General features: G+C 49.3%; 3 protein-coding genes across 6 annotated transcripts; 1 reads left to right on the top strand and 2 right to left on the bottom strand.

Annotated features, from left to right (window-relative positions):
* Positions 1-1895: 1895 nt before the first annotated feature.
* Hypk (huntingtin interacting protein K) lies at positions 1896-3042 on the bottom strand. 2 transcript variants are annotated; one of them, XM_070005981.1, is made up of 4 exons: positions 2845-3042; positions 2510-2565; positions 2195-2246; positions 1896-2055 (listed from the first exon to the last, which is right to left on the bottom strand). In XM_070005981.1, the coding sequence occupies exons 1-4, from the start codon at positions 3004-3006 to the stop codon at positions 1960-1962; spliced, it is 366 nt and encodes a 121-aa protein (XP_069862082.1). In that variant the 5' UTR covers positions 3007-3042; the 3' UTR covers positions 1896-1959. The 2 variants fall into 2 exon arrangements, with proteins under 2 accessions (XP_069862082.1, XP_069862083.1); XM_070005982.1 differs by lacking the exons at positions 1896-2055; positions 2510-2565 and having other exon boundaries at positions 2187-2246.
* A 75-nt stretch (positions 3043-3117) lies between these two features.
* Positions 3118-10632, top strand: Serinc4 (serine incorporator 4). Of its 2 annotated transcripts, none has more exons than XM_070005977.1 (12): positions 3118-3701; positions 4521-4688; positions 4860-5038; positions 5481-5560; positions 6321-6414; positions 7594-7805; positions 7980-8075; positions 8162-8288; positions 8621-8693; positions 9129-9177; positions 9314-9478; positions 9635-9722. In XM_070005977.1, the coding sequence occupies exons 1-11, from the start codon at positions 3600-3602 to the stop codon at positions 9469-9471; spliced, it is 1338 nt and encodes a 445-aa protein (XP_069862078.1). In that variant the 5' UTR covers positions 3118-3599; the 3' UTR covers positions 9472-9478; positions 9635-9722. The 2 variants fall into 2 exon arrangements, with proteins under 2 accessions (XP_069862078.1, XP_069862077.1); XM_070005976.1 differs by having other exon boundaries at positions 3122-3701; positions 9314-9467; positions 9635-10632.
* A 140-nt stretch (positions 10633-10772) lies between these two features.
* Serf2 (small EDRK-rich factor 2) lies at positions 10773-12578 on the bottom strand. 2 transcript variants are annotated; one of them, XM_070005980.1, is made up of 3 exons: positions 12478-12578; positions 11794-11902; positions 10773-11132 (listed from the first exon to the last, which is right to left on the bottom strand). In XM_070005980.1, the coding sequence occupies exons 1-3, from the start codon at positions 12482-12484 to the stop codon at positions 10847-10849; spliced, it is 402 nt and encodes a 133-aa protein (XP_069862081.1). In that variant the 5' UTR covers positions 12485-12578; the 3' UTR covers positions 10773-10846. The 2 variants fall into 2 exon arrangements, with proteins under 2 accessions (XP_069862081.1, XP_069862080.1); XM_070005979.1 differs by having other exon boundaries at positions 10773-11109.
* Positions 12579-18633: the final 6055 nt, after the last annotated feature.

Here is an 18633-nt window from a genome sequence, read left to right as displayed (position 1 = left end):
TCAAGGTTCAAAGCCATCCTGGGCAGCAATCTGTGAGACTCTTGTCTCTTCACCACGAAGGCCAGAGGTAGAACTGTGATTCAAGTGGAAGAGCACTAGCTTTGCCGGGCGCTGGTGGCTCACGCCTGTAATCCTAGCTACTCAGGAGGCTGAGATCTGAGGATCACGGTTCAAAGCCAGCCAGGGCAAGAAAGACCGTGAGACTCCTATCTCCAATAAACCACCAGAAAACCGGAAGTGGCGCTGTAGCTCAAGTGGTAGAGCGCTCACCTTGAGCTGCAGAGCTGAGGGACAACGCCCAGGCCCAGAGTTCAAGCCCCACAACCGACAAAAAAAAAGAAAAAAAAAAAAAAAAGAGCACTAGCTTTGAGTAATAAAGTTCAGGGGCAGTACCCAGGTCTGGACTTCAAGCCCCATGAACAGCATTTTTTTAAAACAATGCTGAAGCCAGGTGCTGGTGGCTCACGCCTGTAATCCTATTCAGGAGGTTGATATCTGAAGATGGAGATTCAAAGCCAGCCGGGGCAGGAAAGTCCATGAAACTCTTTATCTCCAATAAACCACCAGAAAACTGGAAGTGGCACTGTAGCTCAAGTGGTAGAGAGCTCGCCTTGAGCTGAAGAGCTGAGGGACAGCACTCAGGCCCAGAGTTCAAGCCCCATGACCAACAAAAAAAATGCTGAGCACTAGCGGCTCACTAGCTACTTAGGAGACTGAGATCTGAGGATCACGATTCAAAGCCAGCCCAGGTAAAAAAATCCCCATAAGGTTATCTCCAGTGATCCAATCAAAAACCAGAGTGCTGTGGCTCAAAGTGGTAGAGCACTAGCCTTGAGCAAAAGAGCTTAGGGACAGCACCCAGGTCCTGAGTTCAAACCGGGCGACCAATTTAAAAAAAAAAAAAAAGGTAATGGAAGCTATGGCTCAAAGTCTCAGCTTTGAGCAAAAAGGCTAAGCAAGGGCTGGGAAGGTGGCTCAGTGGTAGAGTACTCATCTTGCATGCTCAAGGCCCTGGGTTCAATTCCTCAGCACCACATAAGCAAAAAGAAAAAAAAGCAGGAAGTGGCGCTGTAGCTCAAGTGGTAGAGTGCTAGCCTTGAGCTGAAGAGCTGAGGGACAGTGCCCAGGCCCAGAGTTCAGGCCCCATGACCGGACCCAAAAAAAAAAAAAAAAAAAAGGCTAAGCAAGAAAGCAAGACCCTGAACTCAAGCCTTGGCATTAGCATCAAAATTTTAAAATAAGAACAGGGCTTTAAAATTATTTAGGTGAAGCATTTGAATGTCCATTCCATTCAAGCAGGTATTAGTCAAAAGCTTTTGCATTCACCAGCTCATCAGTTCTTACATGTTATAATTTGTTGTAATTTTGTAATTTAAAAAATACACTATTATACCCATGTTCCCAGTTTAAATACATAAAACTTTTTTTAAGTATTTGTATAAAGGTATCTGTTCAATTTTTTTCATGTACTGAGGTTTACACTTACTAGCCAGGTACTCTATTACTCCCATTTCAAGTACTGAAATTCTAATTCATTAGGTTTTAGACTGAAAAGGCTAGTCTCTGCTATTCATAAACTATCCTGGAGACCTGAGCAAAAAGTGGTACACATCTGGAATTCCAGCACTCAGAGACAAGCTTGTGCTAAATAGCAAGACATAGTCTCAAAGCAAAAAGTTAAATGCAAAAGCTTTTCTGGCGACACCTACCACTGGGTATAGTAACTCTTCTGACTCCAAAGGTACATTGCATACTAAAGCTAGACATGCCTTATACTAGCCTGGCACTGAACATCTATATCTGAACATAAAATACTTTACTTCACATAGATTGACTGAAGGGCTATTGAGGACCACAAACTGCAGTTATACTCCAATGAAATATAAAGTAGCTGATCCAAGATAAGAAAAAAAGTTTATTGCAATAAGTTAATCCAGAAAATGTCTAAGAAAACACCTCTCAGTTGGTTAGGGCAATGAGAGCTTCTACCACATTGCCCATGTGTTCCCGCAAGCTCCTCTCTGCTGCTGCTCTAGAGATCTCCATCTCTGTCATCTGCAAGAAAAGGATCGATGTTACCTCAGTTTCCTCAGAGCCGTGACATGCCACCCAAATCTTGGCCCCACTTGGTTCAGAAACCCGAAATAAGCAAAACAACCTCCCGTCCATATGCTAGTTAGACATAACTACTCACTATCAACTCCAGATCTTCCTTTTTGATTGTGACCTTTGCCAATTCCTTCTCCCTGAAAATATTTATGTGCATTAGTCCTTGTTCTTTACACCATTAACTCCTACCTGGCCTTGGAAATAAGTCTAGACAAACATTACTAAGATACAAGGAAGGAAAAAAAAAAAATGCAGGCTTTCCTTCCACAAAGAAAGCTGTAAGGCCTAGAGTTGGCACAAGAATTGCAGATGGTATGGCTTAACAATGGTGACTATTTTTGCTGGGGAGGGAGGGAGGGAGACTCGGGCTGACGAGGCTGGCTGAGTGTTTTAAACTTACCGCTCCTGTTTGGCTTTCTGCTCCCGGGACCGTCTATCTCCGATGACGGACATGGCCTACGGGAAAGACGGGTCTGGTGGCTGGGGCTCCACTCCCCGCAATTCCCAACGATGCATGACGCCGGGGAGGGAGGAAGGCAAAGGAACCAAACAAGCGGTGCTGCGCGCGCTCACGACGGCGCGTGTCAGCGGGCGGCGGGGCCGCGTGGCACTCCGCGCAGGGGGGCTCGGCGCGAGCGCGGCCCTCCGCGCCGGGGAGCGCGGGCTTCCCCCCACCCCGCCGCAGGCTGCGGCCCGGCGCCCCACACCCGCTCGGACGCCCCCGGCCCGCCTTACCGTCTCCAGGTTGGAGCTCTGGATCTCCTTCTCCTCCGCGTAGTCGGTGACCCGCTCCAGGTCCGCCGCACCGCTGTCATGTTTCCGGGGCTTCTCGGGGGGCCGCTCTGGGCCGCTGGTCTCGGTCTCCAACTCGAGCTCTACGTCCCCCTCGGTCGCCATACCGCTCGCACCGCGCCGCCACAAAAGCCCGCCCCCCGCGACAACTTCCGGTTACCACCAACTTCCGCCCCTGAGGGGGCGGGGCCAGCGCTGGGCCACACCCCCGCGCCCGGGCTCCGCAGGCTTCCACCCGCAGGGCCGTGCACCTGGTGCCCCTTCAGGCTCTTCATGTTTCCTGAACGGTCTTCCAGACCGAACCTGAACCACTCCAGACCACCTCAGCGCACAGCCTTCCCTCTCCTCCACACTAGGAACAACCCACCTCCCCAAGTCTGTCCAACCAGGATGTAGGACTAATCCTAAACCAATTAAGAACGTTAATCTCTGAGGCCGGATCTGCAAACTCCCTAATCTCGGGAAGAGAGCCCGGCTGGGCCCACTCGCAGCCCCCTGGAAGCAGCAAGCACCTTCACTGGGGCGTGTGCATTTCCCACTTCCTGGTGACTGGTGTGCTCATCTCCTGGTGTCCCCATTGTGCCTTGACAGGTAGATCAGCTCCAGCAAAGCAAGCAGTCTAATGGGCTGAAGTCAGAGGCTGATACTTTCTCCTGTACATTCCAACTGGTGGACCTAGGCCTCGTCCTGAGACAAAGATGGTGGATGCAAAGGCAGTCACAGACCATGGCACCCCACAGGCCCTGGCACAGCAGCGCAGTGGAGTCAGCAATGTCATAGTGAAAACACCCTTCTATCAGGTGAGAGGGTATTTGGGCAGAAAACTTAAAAGCTCCTTTCTGAAAAGCTGGGAACTATATGGCTGAAGCTGAGGAAAACTTGCAGAAGCCAGTATCTGCAGCCTTTTCTCTGTTGTTCCTTTGTCTTTTATTTATTTAGCCAGTCCTGATTTCAGCCTGGGAGCTGTCCTTGAGCAGTTTTTTTTGCTCAAGGCAAGAGTTCCACCACTAGAGCCACAGCACCACTTCTGGCTTTTTCTTAATAGTTTATTGGAGGTAAGAGTCTCACTGGGGCTGGGAATGTGGCTTAGTGGTAAAGTGCTTGCCTAGCATGCATAAAGCCCTGGGTTCAATTCCTCAGTACCACATAAACAGAAAAGGCCAGAGTAGTGCTGTGGTTCAAGTGGAGGGGTGCTAACCTTGAACAAAAGAAGCTCAGGGACAGTGCCCAGGACCTGAGTTCAAGCCCAGGACTGGAGGGAAAAAAAACCTCAGACTTTCCTGCCTGGGCTGGCTTCAAACTTCAATCTTCAGATCTCAGCCTCCTGAGTAGCTAGGATTACAGCAGTGAGCCACCAGCACCCAGCATCCTTTTGTCTTTTTTGTCTCAGCAATGAGTAAACTTCTTCCTTGTTCCCAACCTTATAGCTCAATCCTCCCTCAGTCCTTGTATTGAAAGCCCTGCTAGTGGTCAGTGGAAGGCAATCCCCAAATAGCTCGAAATTCCTGAGCAAAAGAAAGGGAAATATCCGGAATTCAGCCTCATGGGTTAACCTCATACGAGTCAATGTATGCCCTGAAATTTTCCAGCTTGTTATCCAGCATTTGCTGTATCCCTAGGTGTCCTGCTGTGGGCCTGCTCCTTGTACCAGCTGCTGCCACCTTTGGCGGCCCTCTCTCACCACGTCTACTTGGAGCCGTCTGTTCTACACCCTCATCCATATGGGGGCCTCAACAGTTTGCTGCCTCCTGCTGTCAAGGACAGTGGTAGAAAAAGTCTGGGGCAAGGTATAAAGATATGAAGTAGGAGGGGGCTGGCTGCAAAGTGGGCAGAAGAAAAACTAATAAAACAGCAATAGATTTGGATTTGGGGTAGGAGACCAAGGAGGACCCAGCAGTGAGTAAATACCTATTTGTAATGATTTGCCCTGCCATTTCTCACACACCCTCCCCCTCCAGATCCAGATGCCCTCAGCATTCTGTGCCCACCTGTTTGGCCACCCTGACTGTCCAGTGCTCAGTGGCTCTGGGGCTGTGTACCGAGTATGTGCAGGAACTGCTACCTTCCACCTGGTGCAAGCTATCCTGCTGGTCCACCTCCACTCCCCCGCCAGCCTAAGGGCACAACTGCATAACAGGTTTGTGTGTACTTTTTGGGTGGGGAGGAGACAGAGGAAGAAAGTACACACAAACTGAATAAAGGAAGTTCCAGGATGAAGTAATTGCACTGTCAAAAGACAGAAAACAGGTTTAAGTCCCTGCTTCCGCTCTACTTACTGAGAGCCAGATACTTACCCTTTTGTAAGTGCTTCTGTCTACAAAGTGGAGCTAACAATGGTGTTATTATAGGCAAACCTTTCATGACGTGTAAAGTGTTGCTCGGATATTATTCAGGTGTCTTTGAGTTAATTTGGAAATGAATATTCCCAGACCCTCTCACTAGGAGCTGGCTCCTTTCCCGTACTCAGTATTTTCTTCTTTGCCCTCATCTTCTAGTTTTGCTTTCCTCCTTTTCCCATGGGCATTCTTCACTCTTGCTTTTTCTTCTGAATCTAGTTTTCTTCTCCCCTACCAAACCAGCTTTTGGTTCCTCAAGCTGCTGTTGCTGTTATGCCTCTGTGCTGTTGCCTTCTGCATCCCAGATGAGCATCTCTTTCCAGGTACTGTCCATCTCACATACCCTGACCAGCAGTAGGCTAAAAATCTCTCTAACATACTGGGCAGAGAGCCAGGTGTAGTGACACATACTTGTAATCTCAATACCCTGGAGGCTGAGGCAGGAGGATCATTAAAGTTCAAGGCCAGCCTGGGTTATGTTTTAAAAAAAAAAAAAAAGAGCAAGGTTTGAGTGGTTCACTCCTGTCATACTAGCTACTGAAAACTGGATTCAAAGGTCAAGGCCAGCCCAGGCAGAAAAATTCTTGACACCTTCTCATTTGTTATTGTAGCTACTGAAAAGCATAACACAGGTGGATCGCACCCAGGAATGAACCTGGGCTACAGCAAGACCCTATCTCAAATCACCAGCAGAAAAATGGGACTGGAGGTGTACCTTGGCAGTTAGGGCACCTGCCTAGCAAGCGTGTCAGGAATTCAAATCCCAGTTTCACCGAAAAAATGTGGAGTCAAGTATTAGTGGCTTGTGGCTGTAATTCCAGCTACTCAGGAAGTTGAGATCTCAGGATCATGGTTGGAAGCCTGAGTACATGACTTGTATCTACAATAAAGTACCAGAAAGCCAGAAGTGGAGCGGTGGCTCAAGTGGTAGAACAGCAGCATTGAGCAAAAAAGCTCAAGGACAAGGCCCAGGCCCTGAGTTCAATCCCTAAGACTGCTGGGGGGAGAGGGGGGAATGTGGGGAGAAAAGGCACAGTGACTGATATGCCCAGGTAATTTTTCCCACTGCTGCCTATTTTGCAGCCTGGCATTACATTGGCATCTGTGGAGGCTTCACATTCATCCTACTGCAGTTGGTGCTTATCACAGCCTTTGCTCACTCCTGGAACAAGAACTGGTAAGGGACTTATACTATAACCTTAAAGGCTCTTCCTAGGTAGGTTGACAAATATTAATGGATGCAGGAAGACTGGGCAAAGAGCACAGTGAGTCACTGGTGAGAGCTATGGCCTCTCACTGAGCACTGCCAAAAACCTCAGGAATGGGACAGGGCATAGTTCAAGTGGAAACCCCTTAGTTCAATCTTCAGTACTGTTTTAAAAAAAAAAGCCAGGCATTAGTAATCTTACTCAAGAGACTGAGAATGAATGTCGTGGCTTACAGCAACAAGGTCCACAATACTCCATACTCAAAGTAAATAGGAAAAAGCCAGGTTGGAGGAGTAGCTAGAAGCAGATCAGAAGCTGGGAATGTGGTTTAGTGGTAAAGTGTTTGCCTAGCATGCATGAAGCCCTGGGTTCCATTTCTCAGTACCACATAAACAGAAAAAGCTAGAAATGGTACAGTGGCTCAAGTGATAAGAGTGCTAACCTTGAGCAAAGCAGCTCAGGGACACTGCCCAGACCCTAACAGGGTTCAAGCCCCAGGAATGGCAAAAAAAAAAAAAAAAGGCAGATCATAAAGCCCTGAGTTCAGTTAGTGGTGACCGACAAAAAACAGGTGATGTGAGGTTCACGCCTATAACCTTGGCTACTCAGGAGGCTAAGTGATCTGAGGATTGAGGTTTGACGCCAACCCTGAACAGGAAAGTCTGAGTTTCTTATCACCAATTAATTAGCAGTTGAAAGTGGAGCAGTGAGGGCTGGGAAGGTGGCTTAGTGGTAGAGTGCATGAGAGTGGTAGAGTGGTAGCATGCATGAGGCCCTGGGTCCAATTCCTCAGAACCACAAAAGCAGAAAAAGCCAAAAGTGACGCTGTGGCTCAAGCCGTAGATTGCTAGCCTTGAACTCAAGAGCTGAGAGACAGCGCCCAGGCCCAGGGTTCACACCCATGACCAACTGAAAAAAAGTGGAACTGTGGCTCCAGTGGTAGAACATTAGCCTTCTACACAAAAGCTCCAGGACATAACTTAGGTCAAGCCCCAAGACCCACCAAAAAAAACCACAAAACTATGTTTGATTCTCAGAGACAGTGGGATAAGTAATCACACCAGTTTTCTGGAGAGAAGTTGAACAGTTCATAGTGGATAAAAACAAAGAGTTGGAACCCTAAACCACCTCCCATTTCTCCTCCTTAGGCAGACAGGTGCAGCCCAAGACTGCAGCTGGTTCCTAGCTGTGCTGCTGGCTACCACAGGATTCTACAGCTTGGCAGGCATAGGAACTATGCTCTTGTTTCACCACTACACACATCCCACAGGCTGCCTGCTCAACAAGATGCTGCTTAGTCTCAACATTTGCTTCTGTGGCCTCCTGTCCTTCCTCTCCATCACCCCTTGCATCCGCCTCAGTGGGTATACGCCCTATTATGTTCCAGATTTCAAAAACTCCATTTAGTATTACAGCAAACCTCATTAGCCTTCCCAATCTCAGTAGTCTGGTACAATCTGCTTCCCTCAAGGGAGGGAGGAGAGAAAATTACCACTGCCCTATAAACTAAAGCAATGATATTTGTTCATCCTAGAGCAACCCCGCTCTAGCCTTCTACAAGCCTCAATCATCAGCTGCTATATCATGTATCTAACGTTCTCTGCACTGTCCAGCCGCCCTCCAGAGAGAGGTAAGGGACAAGAACTGGAATACTGGGGCTAAAACTTATTCTACTCTGTTCCTCACACCTTTCTCTTCTCTCTCCTCCCTCTCCAGTTATCCTTCAGGGACAGAATCATACCCTGTGCCTTCCTGGTCTGAGTAAAATGGAACCCCAAGTACCAGATACCTCAGTAGCTGTGTTAAGTGCTGCCATCATGTATGCTTGTGTGCTTTTTGCTTGGTGAGTAAAGATGTCAAGGGGAGAGGAGTAAGCTGAGGGAGAATCCCCAGGAGAGGGAGAGATAATCAGGAGAATGTCTAGGGCCCTGGTTTACTTAAACATAACAGCAAGACTAGGAGAAAATCTCTCCATGAACAGGGACAACTTCTAAGAATAGCACTTTGTCAGATGATCTGTTAAGAGAAGACGGGGGAAGGGGGAATTTTAGGCTTTCAGGGCCTCATATTAACAGACTTAATCTTTGGTGAAAAGTACCTCCTATAATTTATCTACATGGATTAGCTGGTTTCAACCTCTCTGAGTTGACCAGCTTGAGAACTCTTCTTTCCCAGCAACGAGGCTTCATTCCTGGCTGAGGTATTTGGGCCCTTGTGGATAATCAAGGTTTACAGCTACGAGTTCCAGGTGAGGAGCAAAAGCTTAATATCCCCCAAACCCTTCCCCCAACAGAGACACACACACACACACACACACAGCCTACCAACCTCTATACCCAGAATGCTCAGATTCTAGCTGCTATTACCTTTTATTGAATACCCACAATGGGCTAGGCACTGTGCTAGATACTTTACATACATAATCTCATTTAATTTAATCCTCACAACAACCCTGTGAGGTAGGTGGTATTTGCTCCATCCATTTTACAAATGGAGAAATTGAGGCACAAAAGATTAAACATCTTACCAAAGTTTGCATAGCCAGTTATATGCTGGAGCAAGAATTTGAACCCAGATAATGCCTCCACTTCTTCGCTCAAACTAATTTTTTCAAAGGGGAGTTTCCTAGATTAACATCACATTCTTTTGAAGCCATTCTAAATCAGGCTACCCTGTTTTGCAGAAGCCCTCACTCTGTTTCTGTTGCCCAGAATCGGCAGAGCCAAAGAATGGTGAGTGTCAAATGAACCTCCTAGAAACTGATAAAACTCTGAGCCCTTAAGAGCTTACATGAGAGTAGCTGGGGGAAGAGGGAAGCAGGGCTTCAGATCTGCAGCCCTGCTTCCCAATAGCTCTTCCTCTCTGCAGGCCAAAAGGGTGGAACAGTTAGGCCAGCTGACCAAGACCACCTTCCGGCAACTCCCGTACAAGCCCAGCATCTTCCCTACAGCTACTCTGCCTTCCACTTCGTCTTTTTCCTTGCTTCACTCTATGTAATGGTTACTCTTACCAACTGGTTCAGGTAGGATAAAGGTAGGCCCGAGATACTCTCCTAAAAAACCTTGCTTTGGGGGGGGTGGGGAATCAAAAATTCAAGATCATACCAAGGGTTGGTCATGATTGTGGGGAGGTAGAATAGTCTAAAAGCTAAGATCCTGCATGTTCTCTAACAAGTCTTTGGTTCCACAGCTATGAAGGAGCAGAACTGGAGACCTTCACCAAAGGAAGCTGGGCCACCTTCTGGGTGAAGGTGGTCTCATGCTGGGCCTGTGTACTCCTCTACCTGGTGTTGTTACTAGCACCAATCTGTTGGTCTCCTACTGAGAATCCTCAGCACCCTCTTATCTTCAGGCATCGCATCAGTATTAGTGGGTAAAAGCCTCCAGTCTAGGGGTTTTAACAAGCTGGGTTCCCTTAATATTGTGCTCCCTAGTCTTGGCTTAAGGGAGCTGCCCAGCACAGCACCACAAGAGCAGAAAGGGAAGTTATATCCCCTTACACTTAATACTACATCTAAATGGGAAAAAGTGGTCAAAGACACGTTAATGCTACAGGCAGTATCTGACTAAATGAAGCTACCCGTTATGTCTTCATCCCAGTTTAAGAGCCTAACTCTCAAATCAGCAGCTCAGGAACCACTGCTGATCCTAGCAGACACTATGGCACCAGCCCTTTCCTGGCTCCTGGTGGGGGTGGGGAAAGACCAACAAGGACTCAAGATTGGCTTTGCCTTTGCAAATAAATAAGCAGTTCAGCCCTGGGCGCAGGGATGTAAGAAGCCCAGAACCACAGAACAAACCAGGCCACAGGAAGAAAGGAGCACAGAGGCTATCCTAGGTTTTAGTCCTGACTCTGAGGTCAAGGGAAGTGGGAAGACAAAAACCACCCTCATTCCATGAGGAATGACAGAAGAGAATGTGAACAACACTGAGAGCAACTAACCTCAGGAAGTTGGCGAACAGCAGGACTTTTTGGCCAACTTTCAAGCCGACAAACAAACTAAGGAAGAATGAGGAAGAGAGGTATCAACTTAGGTCCTGGAGCATTCCCTCTTAGGCCCTCGACTTCATCCTGGACTGGTGTGGGGGACAAAAATCACAGAAAATAAGTCTCGATGGTTCTTCAAGGGTTCCTCGACCACATAACTGGAGTGCTTTTCTGGCCATCATAGTAAAATAAAGCTTCTTTCTGTGATGTCTCACTTATTAGGTCTATATATATATACCCATAATCTCAGGAGTCTAAAAAGCTCTCCCTTTCTGGTGGGAAAGGGCATTCATTTCTCCATCCCCATCCCCCCAAACCCCAGTCAAACCAGGCGCTCAAGGAATTACAAAGCTACTTTTAATACTTTGGGGTATGCCCCACAGGAATAAAAAACACTGGGAAGGAGTAACCCCCTCACCCCCAAGTGTGGCCCAGGGGGAGAGAGGCTACCTGAGGGGAAGGAAGCACAAAAGGGACCCGCTGCAGACTCAGGGCAAAGGGAATGCCATCGGTGCTGGGACCTGTGAGCGCTACAGGAGGAAACACGAGCATGGTGGGACTGGCTCCAGGCACACAGGCGAAGGGCAAGAGGGTTGGACACGAAGCCACAAAGCTACTTGGGTTCCTCCTTCTTCTCGTTTGCCTTTTTCTGCTTCTGCTGCATGATCTCCGAGTCCCTGGGGGTAGAGATGATGGGGCACTGGGAGGTACCAGAGGGCAAAAGGGACAAGATGCAAGGGGACGAAGGGCACAAAGGATGAGATAGAAGTGGATGGGACATAGTTCAGCATATGGCTGCAGTATTCCCACCCTAGGAGAACAAGAGAAATAGCCCTGAGGTTCAAAAGGCAACCAGTCTCCGTCAGGCTGTTGCCCCAACTGGTCAGAAGTCTGGCCATACAGGCCCAAGGCTCACTATTCTGCGTGGAGTACCACACCCAAGAACACTAGTGACAAAAGTTGGGAGAAGGAAGGAGAAATGAACAGCAAGGAAGGACAAAAGTACTAGGGCAGTCACCACCTCAACTGTACCAGATCCTCAAAGCTCCCTGCCCGTGCCCTTCAGATCACACCCAGGGGCAATCAGAACACAGACTGCGAGGACAGGGGACCCGCCCGCCCCCGTCCCTTCCTGTTATGGCTGTGACCTAACAATTTTGGAGAGCGGGGAGGAAATAAAACCCTAGAGGAAGCAGTGCAGTCGCGGCCCCTCACGACAAATCCGGATTCGAGCCCTGAAGTTAACTCTCTATGTAGTCGTTACCTTTGGTGAACCCAGATCTTCCCCCCCCACCCCCTCCCCCCCGCCCCGTCCCATCCAGTCCCGATCCCAGCCCTCTCCCTCCCCTCCCTGGGGCTACCTCTGCTTGCGGGCGGCAGCAGAAAGCCCATCATCTCGGCGCTTTCCCTTAACCGAGTCGCTCTGCTTTTTCATATTCTTCTGGCGGGCGAGCTCACGCTGGTTACCGCCTAAGAAAAGAAGGTTGGAAGAAAAGTGAGGCAACGGGGCCGCCCTGAACCCTGTGTACACACATACACACACACACATGGGCGACCCTCCTCTCCCCAACTCCAAGGCTGCAATCCCGGCCCAGCTCGGGGGAGGGTGGGTTGGCCACGGAGCGGGTCAAGTTGCGGGGCGGAGGAAGGACGGTCCGACCCAGGCGGCTCCTGACAGGCGTGTTTCAAGTTTCGGGGAGGTGGGGGGGGACGGACAGGTGGTGCGGGGTGCATGGACCCTAAGAGTCCCGGGGGTGGATGGGGGGGATTGGGCGGGATTCTGGAGTAGGAGGTGCCGGGCTTCCACCCCCACCCCCACCCCCGCCGGCCGGGAAGGTCGAGGAGGGCCTACGCCTAACAAGGGGGGGGGTCTCCAGAAGTAGGGGTGGGCAAGGCTCCCAGTGAGCGGGCAGCGAAGGAGTGCACCCCGAGAAAACCCTCGCTGCGGAAGCCCCCCCCCGGGGAGGTCAAAGCCGACGGCTCGGCAGTCGTCCTCCGGGCGAACGGGGAAGAAAAGGGCAAAAGGCAAGGGGCTCTGTGCTCACGGGTCATGGCGACGGCAGCGGCTCCGGCCTGCCTCCGTTGCGTCCCCTCGCTCTGTCCGACGTTGCAGGCCCCGCCCCTTTTCGTGCAACGCAACCTAGTCGTCCCCCCTCCTCCCCCGCCCCCTCGCGCCCCGGGCGCCGACGCCGATTGGACAACGCGAAACACGTGAGGCTCAGGTCCACGCGCGAGTCCGGGCGGAGGTTCGCGGGCGGAGCGCCAGGCGTAGGGCGGGGCTTCCTGGCCGAGGCGTTGGGCGGGGCTTGAGGTGGGGGGGGGAGAGGATGAAAAAAAAAAACTAGGCCGGGTCACGTGGGCGGCGGTGGGTGGGGGCGGGTGGAGGGGTGCGGCTGGCGATGTGGCGCTCCCGTGGGCCGGAGCACGTGACGCGGGGGGGCCAAGTGACCTCACGGCGGGACAGTTTGGGGTACTGACCCACACGCACCGGAAGGAACGTGGAGGGGGGGGAGGGCGTGAGGCGGAGGGTCTGGGTGGCTCATCCGGTTCTGTTGTCAGAACTCTGGAACCGAAGTTGGCGGTGCTGCCCCGGACGGCCCATTCCCCCCCCCAGCACGTTCCCGGCGCACTTCGAGGAAACGCCACGTCACAAGTCCGCGGCGGGCCGGGCGCCGGCGGCGCCAAGCCTGTCATCCGCGCTCCGCTGAGAGGCTGAGCGCTGAGGATGGAGGTTCGAAGCCCACCGCGGGCGGGAGAGGTTTCCCGAGGCTCTCCTTCGCCAGTTACCTACCAAAATGCCGGAAGCGGCGCTGTGGCTCCGTGGTGGAGCCCTAGCCTGGAGCAAAGGCAGCTCGGGGACGGCGCCCCGGCCCTGACTGGCCGAAAGAAAGGAGGGAGGAAGGGAAGAAACCTCCACCCCGGGCTGGGAACTGGACCCCGGACTCCCAGAGCCTGCGCACCGAGCGCCCAGCCTCCCCGTGGAACTTTGGACGTGCAGATCAGAGAACTCGAAGGCTCCAGAAAGCACAGCCCGTAGCTGGGCGCTGGTGGCTCACGCCTGTAATCCTAGCTACTCAGGAGGCTGAGATCTGAGGATCGCGGTTCAAAGCCAGCCCGGGCAGGAGAGACCGTGAGACTCCTATCTCCAATAAACCACCAGAAAACCGGAAGTGGCGCTGTAGCTCAAGTGGTAGAGCGCTCTCCTTGAGCTGAAGAGCTGAGGGACAGTGCCCAGGCCCAGAGTTCAAGCCCCACGACCGACAAAAAAAAAAAAAAAAAAGAAAGCACAGCCCGTGGCGTTGGGGACAGTGACCGACATTGGCCTTCTGAAGGCCTCTACACGTTTCCCGTCTTAACGGGTCTGTGAGAGAAAGTTCCGGAGGACTCGAAACTAACTGAGAACTTTCCTCACTCTCACTTCCACTTATCTTCGGGCTCCTGAGATACCAGACTTAGCCCAGGGGGTGTAAGCTCTCCAGATCAAAAGTTGGAAGGTAGCCCCGGGAGGAAAGTCTGGGAGGCTCTTATCTCCACCTGACCTCAGACAAAACCACCTTGAGGCTGGTGGGAAGCAAACCTCAATACCATCCTCCTGACCTAATATTACTAAGAATTGTTATCAGGATATCTCTGTCTGTCTCTCTGTCTTTCTGTCTCTGTGTCTCTCTCCAGCAGTTTCTAAAATTTTGCTTTCTTGTTTTTTTTGTTTTGTTTTTTTTTTGGTCGGTCGTGGAGCCTGAACTCTGGGCCTGGGCACTTCCCCCCAGCCCTTCAACTCAAAAGCAGGTGCTCTACCACTTGAGCCACAGCACTACTTCTGGTTTTCTGCGTGGTTTATTGGAGATAGGAGTCTCACGGACTTTCTGCCCGGGCTGGCTTTGAACCGTGATCCTCAGATTTCATCCTCCTGAGTAGCTAGGATTACAAGCATGAGCCACTGGCGCCTGGCTTTTCTTGTACATCTTATGAAAAGTGGCATAATTTCAGGGCATGTTTCTTAGTGGTTAGAGTGCTTGCATACCATGCATGAAGCCTTGGGTTTGAGTCCTCAGCACCACAAGAAACAGAAAAAGCTGGAAGTGGTGCTGTGGTTCAAGCGGTAGAGTCTTACCCTTAAGCAAAACAAGCTCAGGGACAGTGCCCAGGCCCTGAGTTCAACCCACAGGACTGGCAAAAAGGAAAAGAAAAAAATTAAAGTGGCATAATTTTAAGCCAGCTGATACCCACATGAAATATATGCAATGTTTAAACAAATAAGTTTGGAATTTCCCACTTGATTACCACACATCAGCTAAGCCCTCTTATACCATTAACTTCTGACACTAGCTCTTCTTAAAGATACGTTCTTTTTTTTGGGGGGGGGGTCTGGTCGTGGGGCCTGACCTCTGGGCTTGGGCGCTGTCCCTCAGCTCTTCAGCTCAAGGCTAGCGCTCTACCACTTGAGCCACATCACCATTTCTCGCTTTTTTTCTTTTTGCTTGTGTGGTGCTGAGGAATCGAACCCAGGGCCTCATGCATGCAAGGCAAGTGCTCTACCACTGAGCCACCTTCCCAGCCCCAGATACATTCTTTTTATTACTTAGTTTTTTATTGTTATTATAAAGATGATGTGCAAAAGAGTTACAGTTACATAAATTGGGTAAAGAGCACATTTCTTTTTGGATGTCACTCCTTCCTTCCCTCTCTCCCAGTTTTTCCCTCCCAATCCCCACCCACAAGTTTTATAGTTCATTCTCAACATAGTGCCTAGTATGCACCACTGCTAAATTTGTTCCCCCTTTGTCCCTCCATTTCTGTGCCCCCACCTACCCTCCCAAAGACAAACGAACAAACAAGATTTTTTTTAATGAGTCACTGGGGATTCTTTTTGCTTTTGTTTGGAATCTGAACTCAGGTCTTTCAGCTTTCCAGGCAGAAACTTTACTACTGAGTCAGCCCAATATTTAGTTTATTTTGCTAGTACCAGTGCCTTGACTTTAGGGCCTTAATTTCGAGACCTCACACTTGATCACTGACACTCTACCATGCCTCCAGCCCAACTTTTTGCCAGTTATTTTAGAGATGGAGTCTTGTGGAGTATTCTGCCCAGCTGGTTCCCAGTCTGGATCCTCTCCGTCCCTGCCTGCTGAGTAGCTAAGATTATAGGCATAAGCTGTCAATACACAGGCTCCAGTTTGGTTTTTTGGTTTTTGTTTTCATTTTGTTTTGTTTTTTGGTTGGTCATGCAACTTCAACTCAGGGCTTGGCTGCTGTCCCTGAGCTCTTTTTACTCAAAGCTAGTGCTCTACCACTTTGAGCCACATTTCCACTTCCAGTTTTCTGGTGGTTAATTGGAGATAAGAGTCGAGGACTTGCCGGGCGCCAGTGGCTCACGCCTGTAATCCTAGCTACTCAGGAGGCTGAGATCTGAGAATCGCGGTTCAAAGCCAGCCCGGGCAGGAAAGACCGTGAGACTCCTATCTCCAATAAACCACTAGAAAACCGGAAGTGGCGCTGTAGCTCAAGTGGTAGAGCGCTCGCCTTGAGCTGAAGAGCTGAGGGACAGCACCCAGGCCCAGAGTTCAAGCCCCACGACCGACAAAAAAAAAAAAAAAAAAAAGAGTCGAGGACTTTTCTACCCAGGCTGGCTTTGAACTGAGATCTTCATCTCTGAGCCTCCTGAGTAGCTAGGATTATAGGCATGAGCCACCAGCACCTGGCTAAGTATTTTATTTTTGAAATAGAGTATCACTAAGATTTCTAGGACTGGCAACCAAGTCTGGATTATCCTGTTTTTAAGGGTAGCTTTTTTTGCCAGTTCTGAGGCTTGAACTCAGGTCCTGGGCACTGTCCCTAAGCTGCTTTTTTGCTCAAGGCTAGCACTCTACCACTTGAACCACAGCACCACTTCCAGCTTTTTTTTTCTTGTTTATGTGGTACTGAGTGAGGACTTGAACCCAGGACTTCATGCATGCCAGGCAAGCACTCTACCACTAAGCCATATTCCCAGCCTGCTTATATCAGTCTTAAGGATATACATGAAACTTCCATTCTTATAGAAAATTTGAAATCAGTTCTACCTTCCTACAAAAGTGAAACTATATAAAAATATAATGAAGATGAAATATATTACTAAATTTTATGAACCTAATGAGGATTGCAGTTTAAGGCTAGCCTGGGCAGAAAATTCTCTGAGACTCTTATATCCAACTAACCACTAAAAAGCCAGAATATAGGTATAAATATAGATATATAGATATCCCTGAGGCCAAATCTCAGTACAGGAAAAAAAAAGATACACACTATATACATACATTAAAATATCACACAGTACCTGAGGAATATTAGCAATTCTTGTATTTTTCTGTATTGGATGAAAATAAGTTCCATACTGGTGGGTATAGTAATATATACTTATAATTACAGGACTTGGGAGGCTGAAGCAGTGATCTTGGGTTAAAGACTAGCTTGGGCTACAAGGAGTTCCTGCCAGGCCTGGGCTATATAATGAGACCCTGCCAAAAAAAAAAGATAAACTCGGTATAAAATTAAGAGTTACGGGGGCTGGGACAGTGCTAGAGCACTTGCCTTGCATGCATGAGGCCCTGGGTTTGATTCCTCAGCACCACATAAGCAAAAAGAAAAAAGCTGGAAGTGGCGCTGTGGCTCAAATGGTAGAGCACTAGCCTTGAGCTGAAGAGCTGAGGGACAGTGCCCAGGCCCAGAGTTCAGGCCCCATGACTGGACCTAAAAAAAATAAAAAATAAATAATATTAAGAGTTAGATAGTCAAGTAAGAGATAATGAGAAGTGAGAAGCCCAAGGCACTGAGACGAAGTAAAGCAGAAGGACCCAACTAAGAAGAGGAAAATGGACTAGAAGGGGAAACCTACAGATACCACCAGAAACAGTGTGACTACAACTCACAGAAGAATTTGGAGGAAGGTGGGGAGCTAGGAATGTGGCTTAGTGGTAGAATGTTTGCCTAGCATGCATGAAGTCCTAGGTTGATTCCTCAGTATCACATACACAGAAAAAGCTGGAAGTGGTGCTGTGGCTCAAGTGGTAGAGCACTCGCCTTAAGCTGAAGAGCTAAGGGACAGTGCCCAGGCCTAGAGTTCAAGCCTCACAACTGCCAAAAAAGTAAAAATTTTGGAAGCAGGTGTCAGTGGCTCACACCTGAAATCCTGGCTACTCAGGAGACTGAGATCTGAGGATGTGGTTCGAAGCCAGCTCAGGCAGGAAAGTCCATGAGATTTTCTTTTTATCTCCTATAAACTACTCAGGAAAAACCAGAACTGGTGCCATGGCTCAAGTGGTAGAGCAATACCCTTGAACGGGGAAAAAAAAAAAGCTCAAGGACAGAGACCAGTCCCAGAGTTCCAAGACCTAGGACTAGCCAAAGGAAAAAAACCCAAAAAACAAAACCCCAAAACCAAACAATTTGTGCTGTCTGGCTTCCTAACCCATATGTTCCCATGCATGGAGTGGCATGTGTACCCTTGCATGGAGTGAGACCATAGAACCAGCCCCCTGGCGGAAGTGAGCCAGACAGATGTGTAAAATAGTGTTAGGGGAGGAAACAAGTTCACGGCCCGCGGCACCTCACCACCTTCAGCAGTTTCAGTACGTGAAATAACCCTGTAAGCAGTCTCTTCTTTTTTACACTCCCCACAAGACCCACTGTGCCCAAGGTATTTTCATTCCTGTCAGGACCCAACCTGAGAGCCTCACCTCCAGTCTAATTTTTCCAGGAGACACCGTTGGGGATTCATTCCGCAAATTTTCATTGTGCACTAGGTATGTACCAACTATCATATTAGGGATTAGGCAGACAATGATAAAACATACAGCCCAGCTCATTTCCATGCAATATAGAAAAGAAAAGCTTGGGCTGGGAAGGTGGCTCAGTGATAGAGTACTTGCCTTGTATGCAGGAGGCCTTGGGATCGATTCCTCAGCACCATATAAGCAGAAAAAGCCAGAAAAAAAAAAAAAAAAAAAGCACTGTGGCTCAAGTGGTAGAGCACTAGCCTTGAGCTGAAGAGCTGAGGGACAGTGCCCAGGCCCAGAGTTCAGGCCCCATGACTGACAAAAAATAAACAAGCTAAGAAAAGCTCTCTTCCATACTTTCATCCCTCCCCTTCCCCTTCTCCTTCTTCTATTCTTCCCATGTCACTGTTTAATATACATACATGTAGCATATTTGTATGTATATATACA

This window comes from Dipodomys merriami, unplaced genomic scaffold (genome assembly GCF_024711535.1).
Source record: "Dipodomys merriami isolate MVZ:Mamm:240054 unplaced genomic scaffold, mDipMer1.0.p SCAF_69, whole genome shotgun sequence".
Lineage (NCBI taxonomy): Eukaryota > Metazoa > Chordata > Mammalia > Rodentia > Heteromyidae > Dipodomys > Dipodomys merriami.
The sequence above is the reverse complement of the archived record's forward strand: the minus strand, read 5'-3'. Positions and strand labels throughout refer to the sequence as shown.

Bases quoted from the DNA above. Each gene is read 5' to 3' on its own strand.
- Serf2 (XM_070005980.1), bottom strand. The intron at 11,133-11,793 runs GTAGCCCCAGGG...GGTACCTCCCAG, and splicing joins GCTGCCGCCCGCAAGCAGAG to TGCCCCATCATCTCTACCCC.
- Serinc4 (XM_070005976.1), top strand. From the start codon at position 3,600: ATGGTGGATGCAAAGGCAGTCACAGACCATGGCACCCCACAGGCCCTG. The intron at 8,694-9,128 runs GTGAGGAGCAAA...CCTGTTTTGCAG, and splicing joins TTTACAGCTACGAGTTCCAG to AAGCCCTCACTCTGTTTCTG. The intron at 9,178-9,313 runs GTGAGTGTCAAA...TCCTCTCTGCAG, and splicing joins ATCGGCAGAGCCAAAGAATG to GCCAAAAGGGTGGAACAGTT.
- Hypk (XM_070005981.1), bottom strand. From the start codon at position 3,006: ATGGCGACCGAGGGGGACGTAGAGCTCGAGTTGGAGACCGAGACCAGC. The intron at 2,566-2,844 runs GTAAGGCGGGCC...TCTTTCCCGTAG, and splicing joins AGAGCTCCAACCTGGAGACG to GCCATGTCCGTCATCGGAGA. The intron at 2,247-2,509 runs GTAAGTTTAAAA...AAATATTTTCAG, and splicing joins CAGAAAGCCAAACAGGAGCG to GGAGAAGGAATTGGCAAAGG.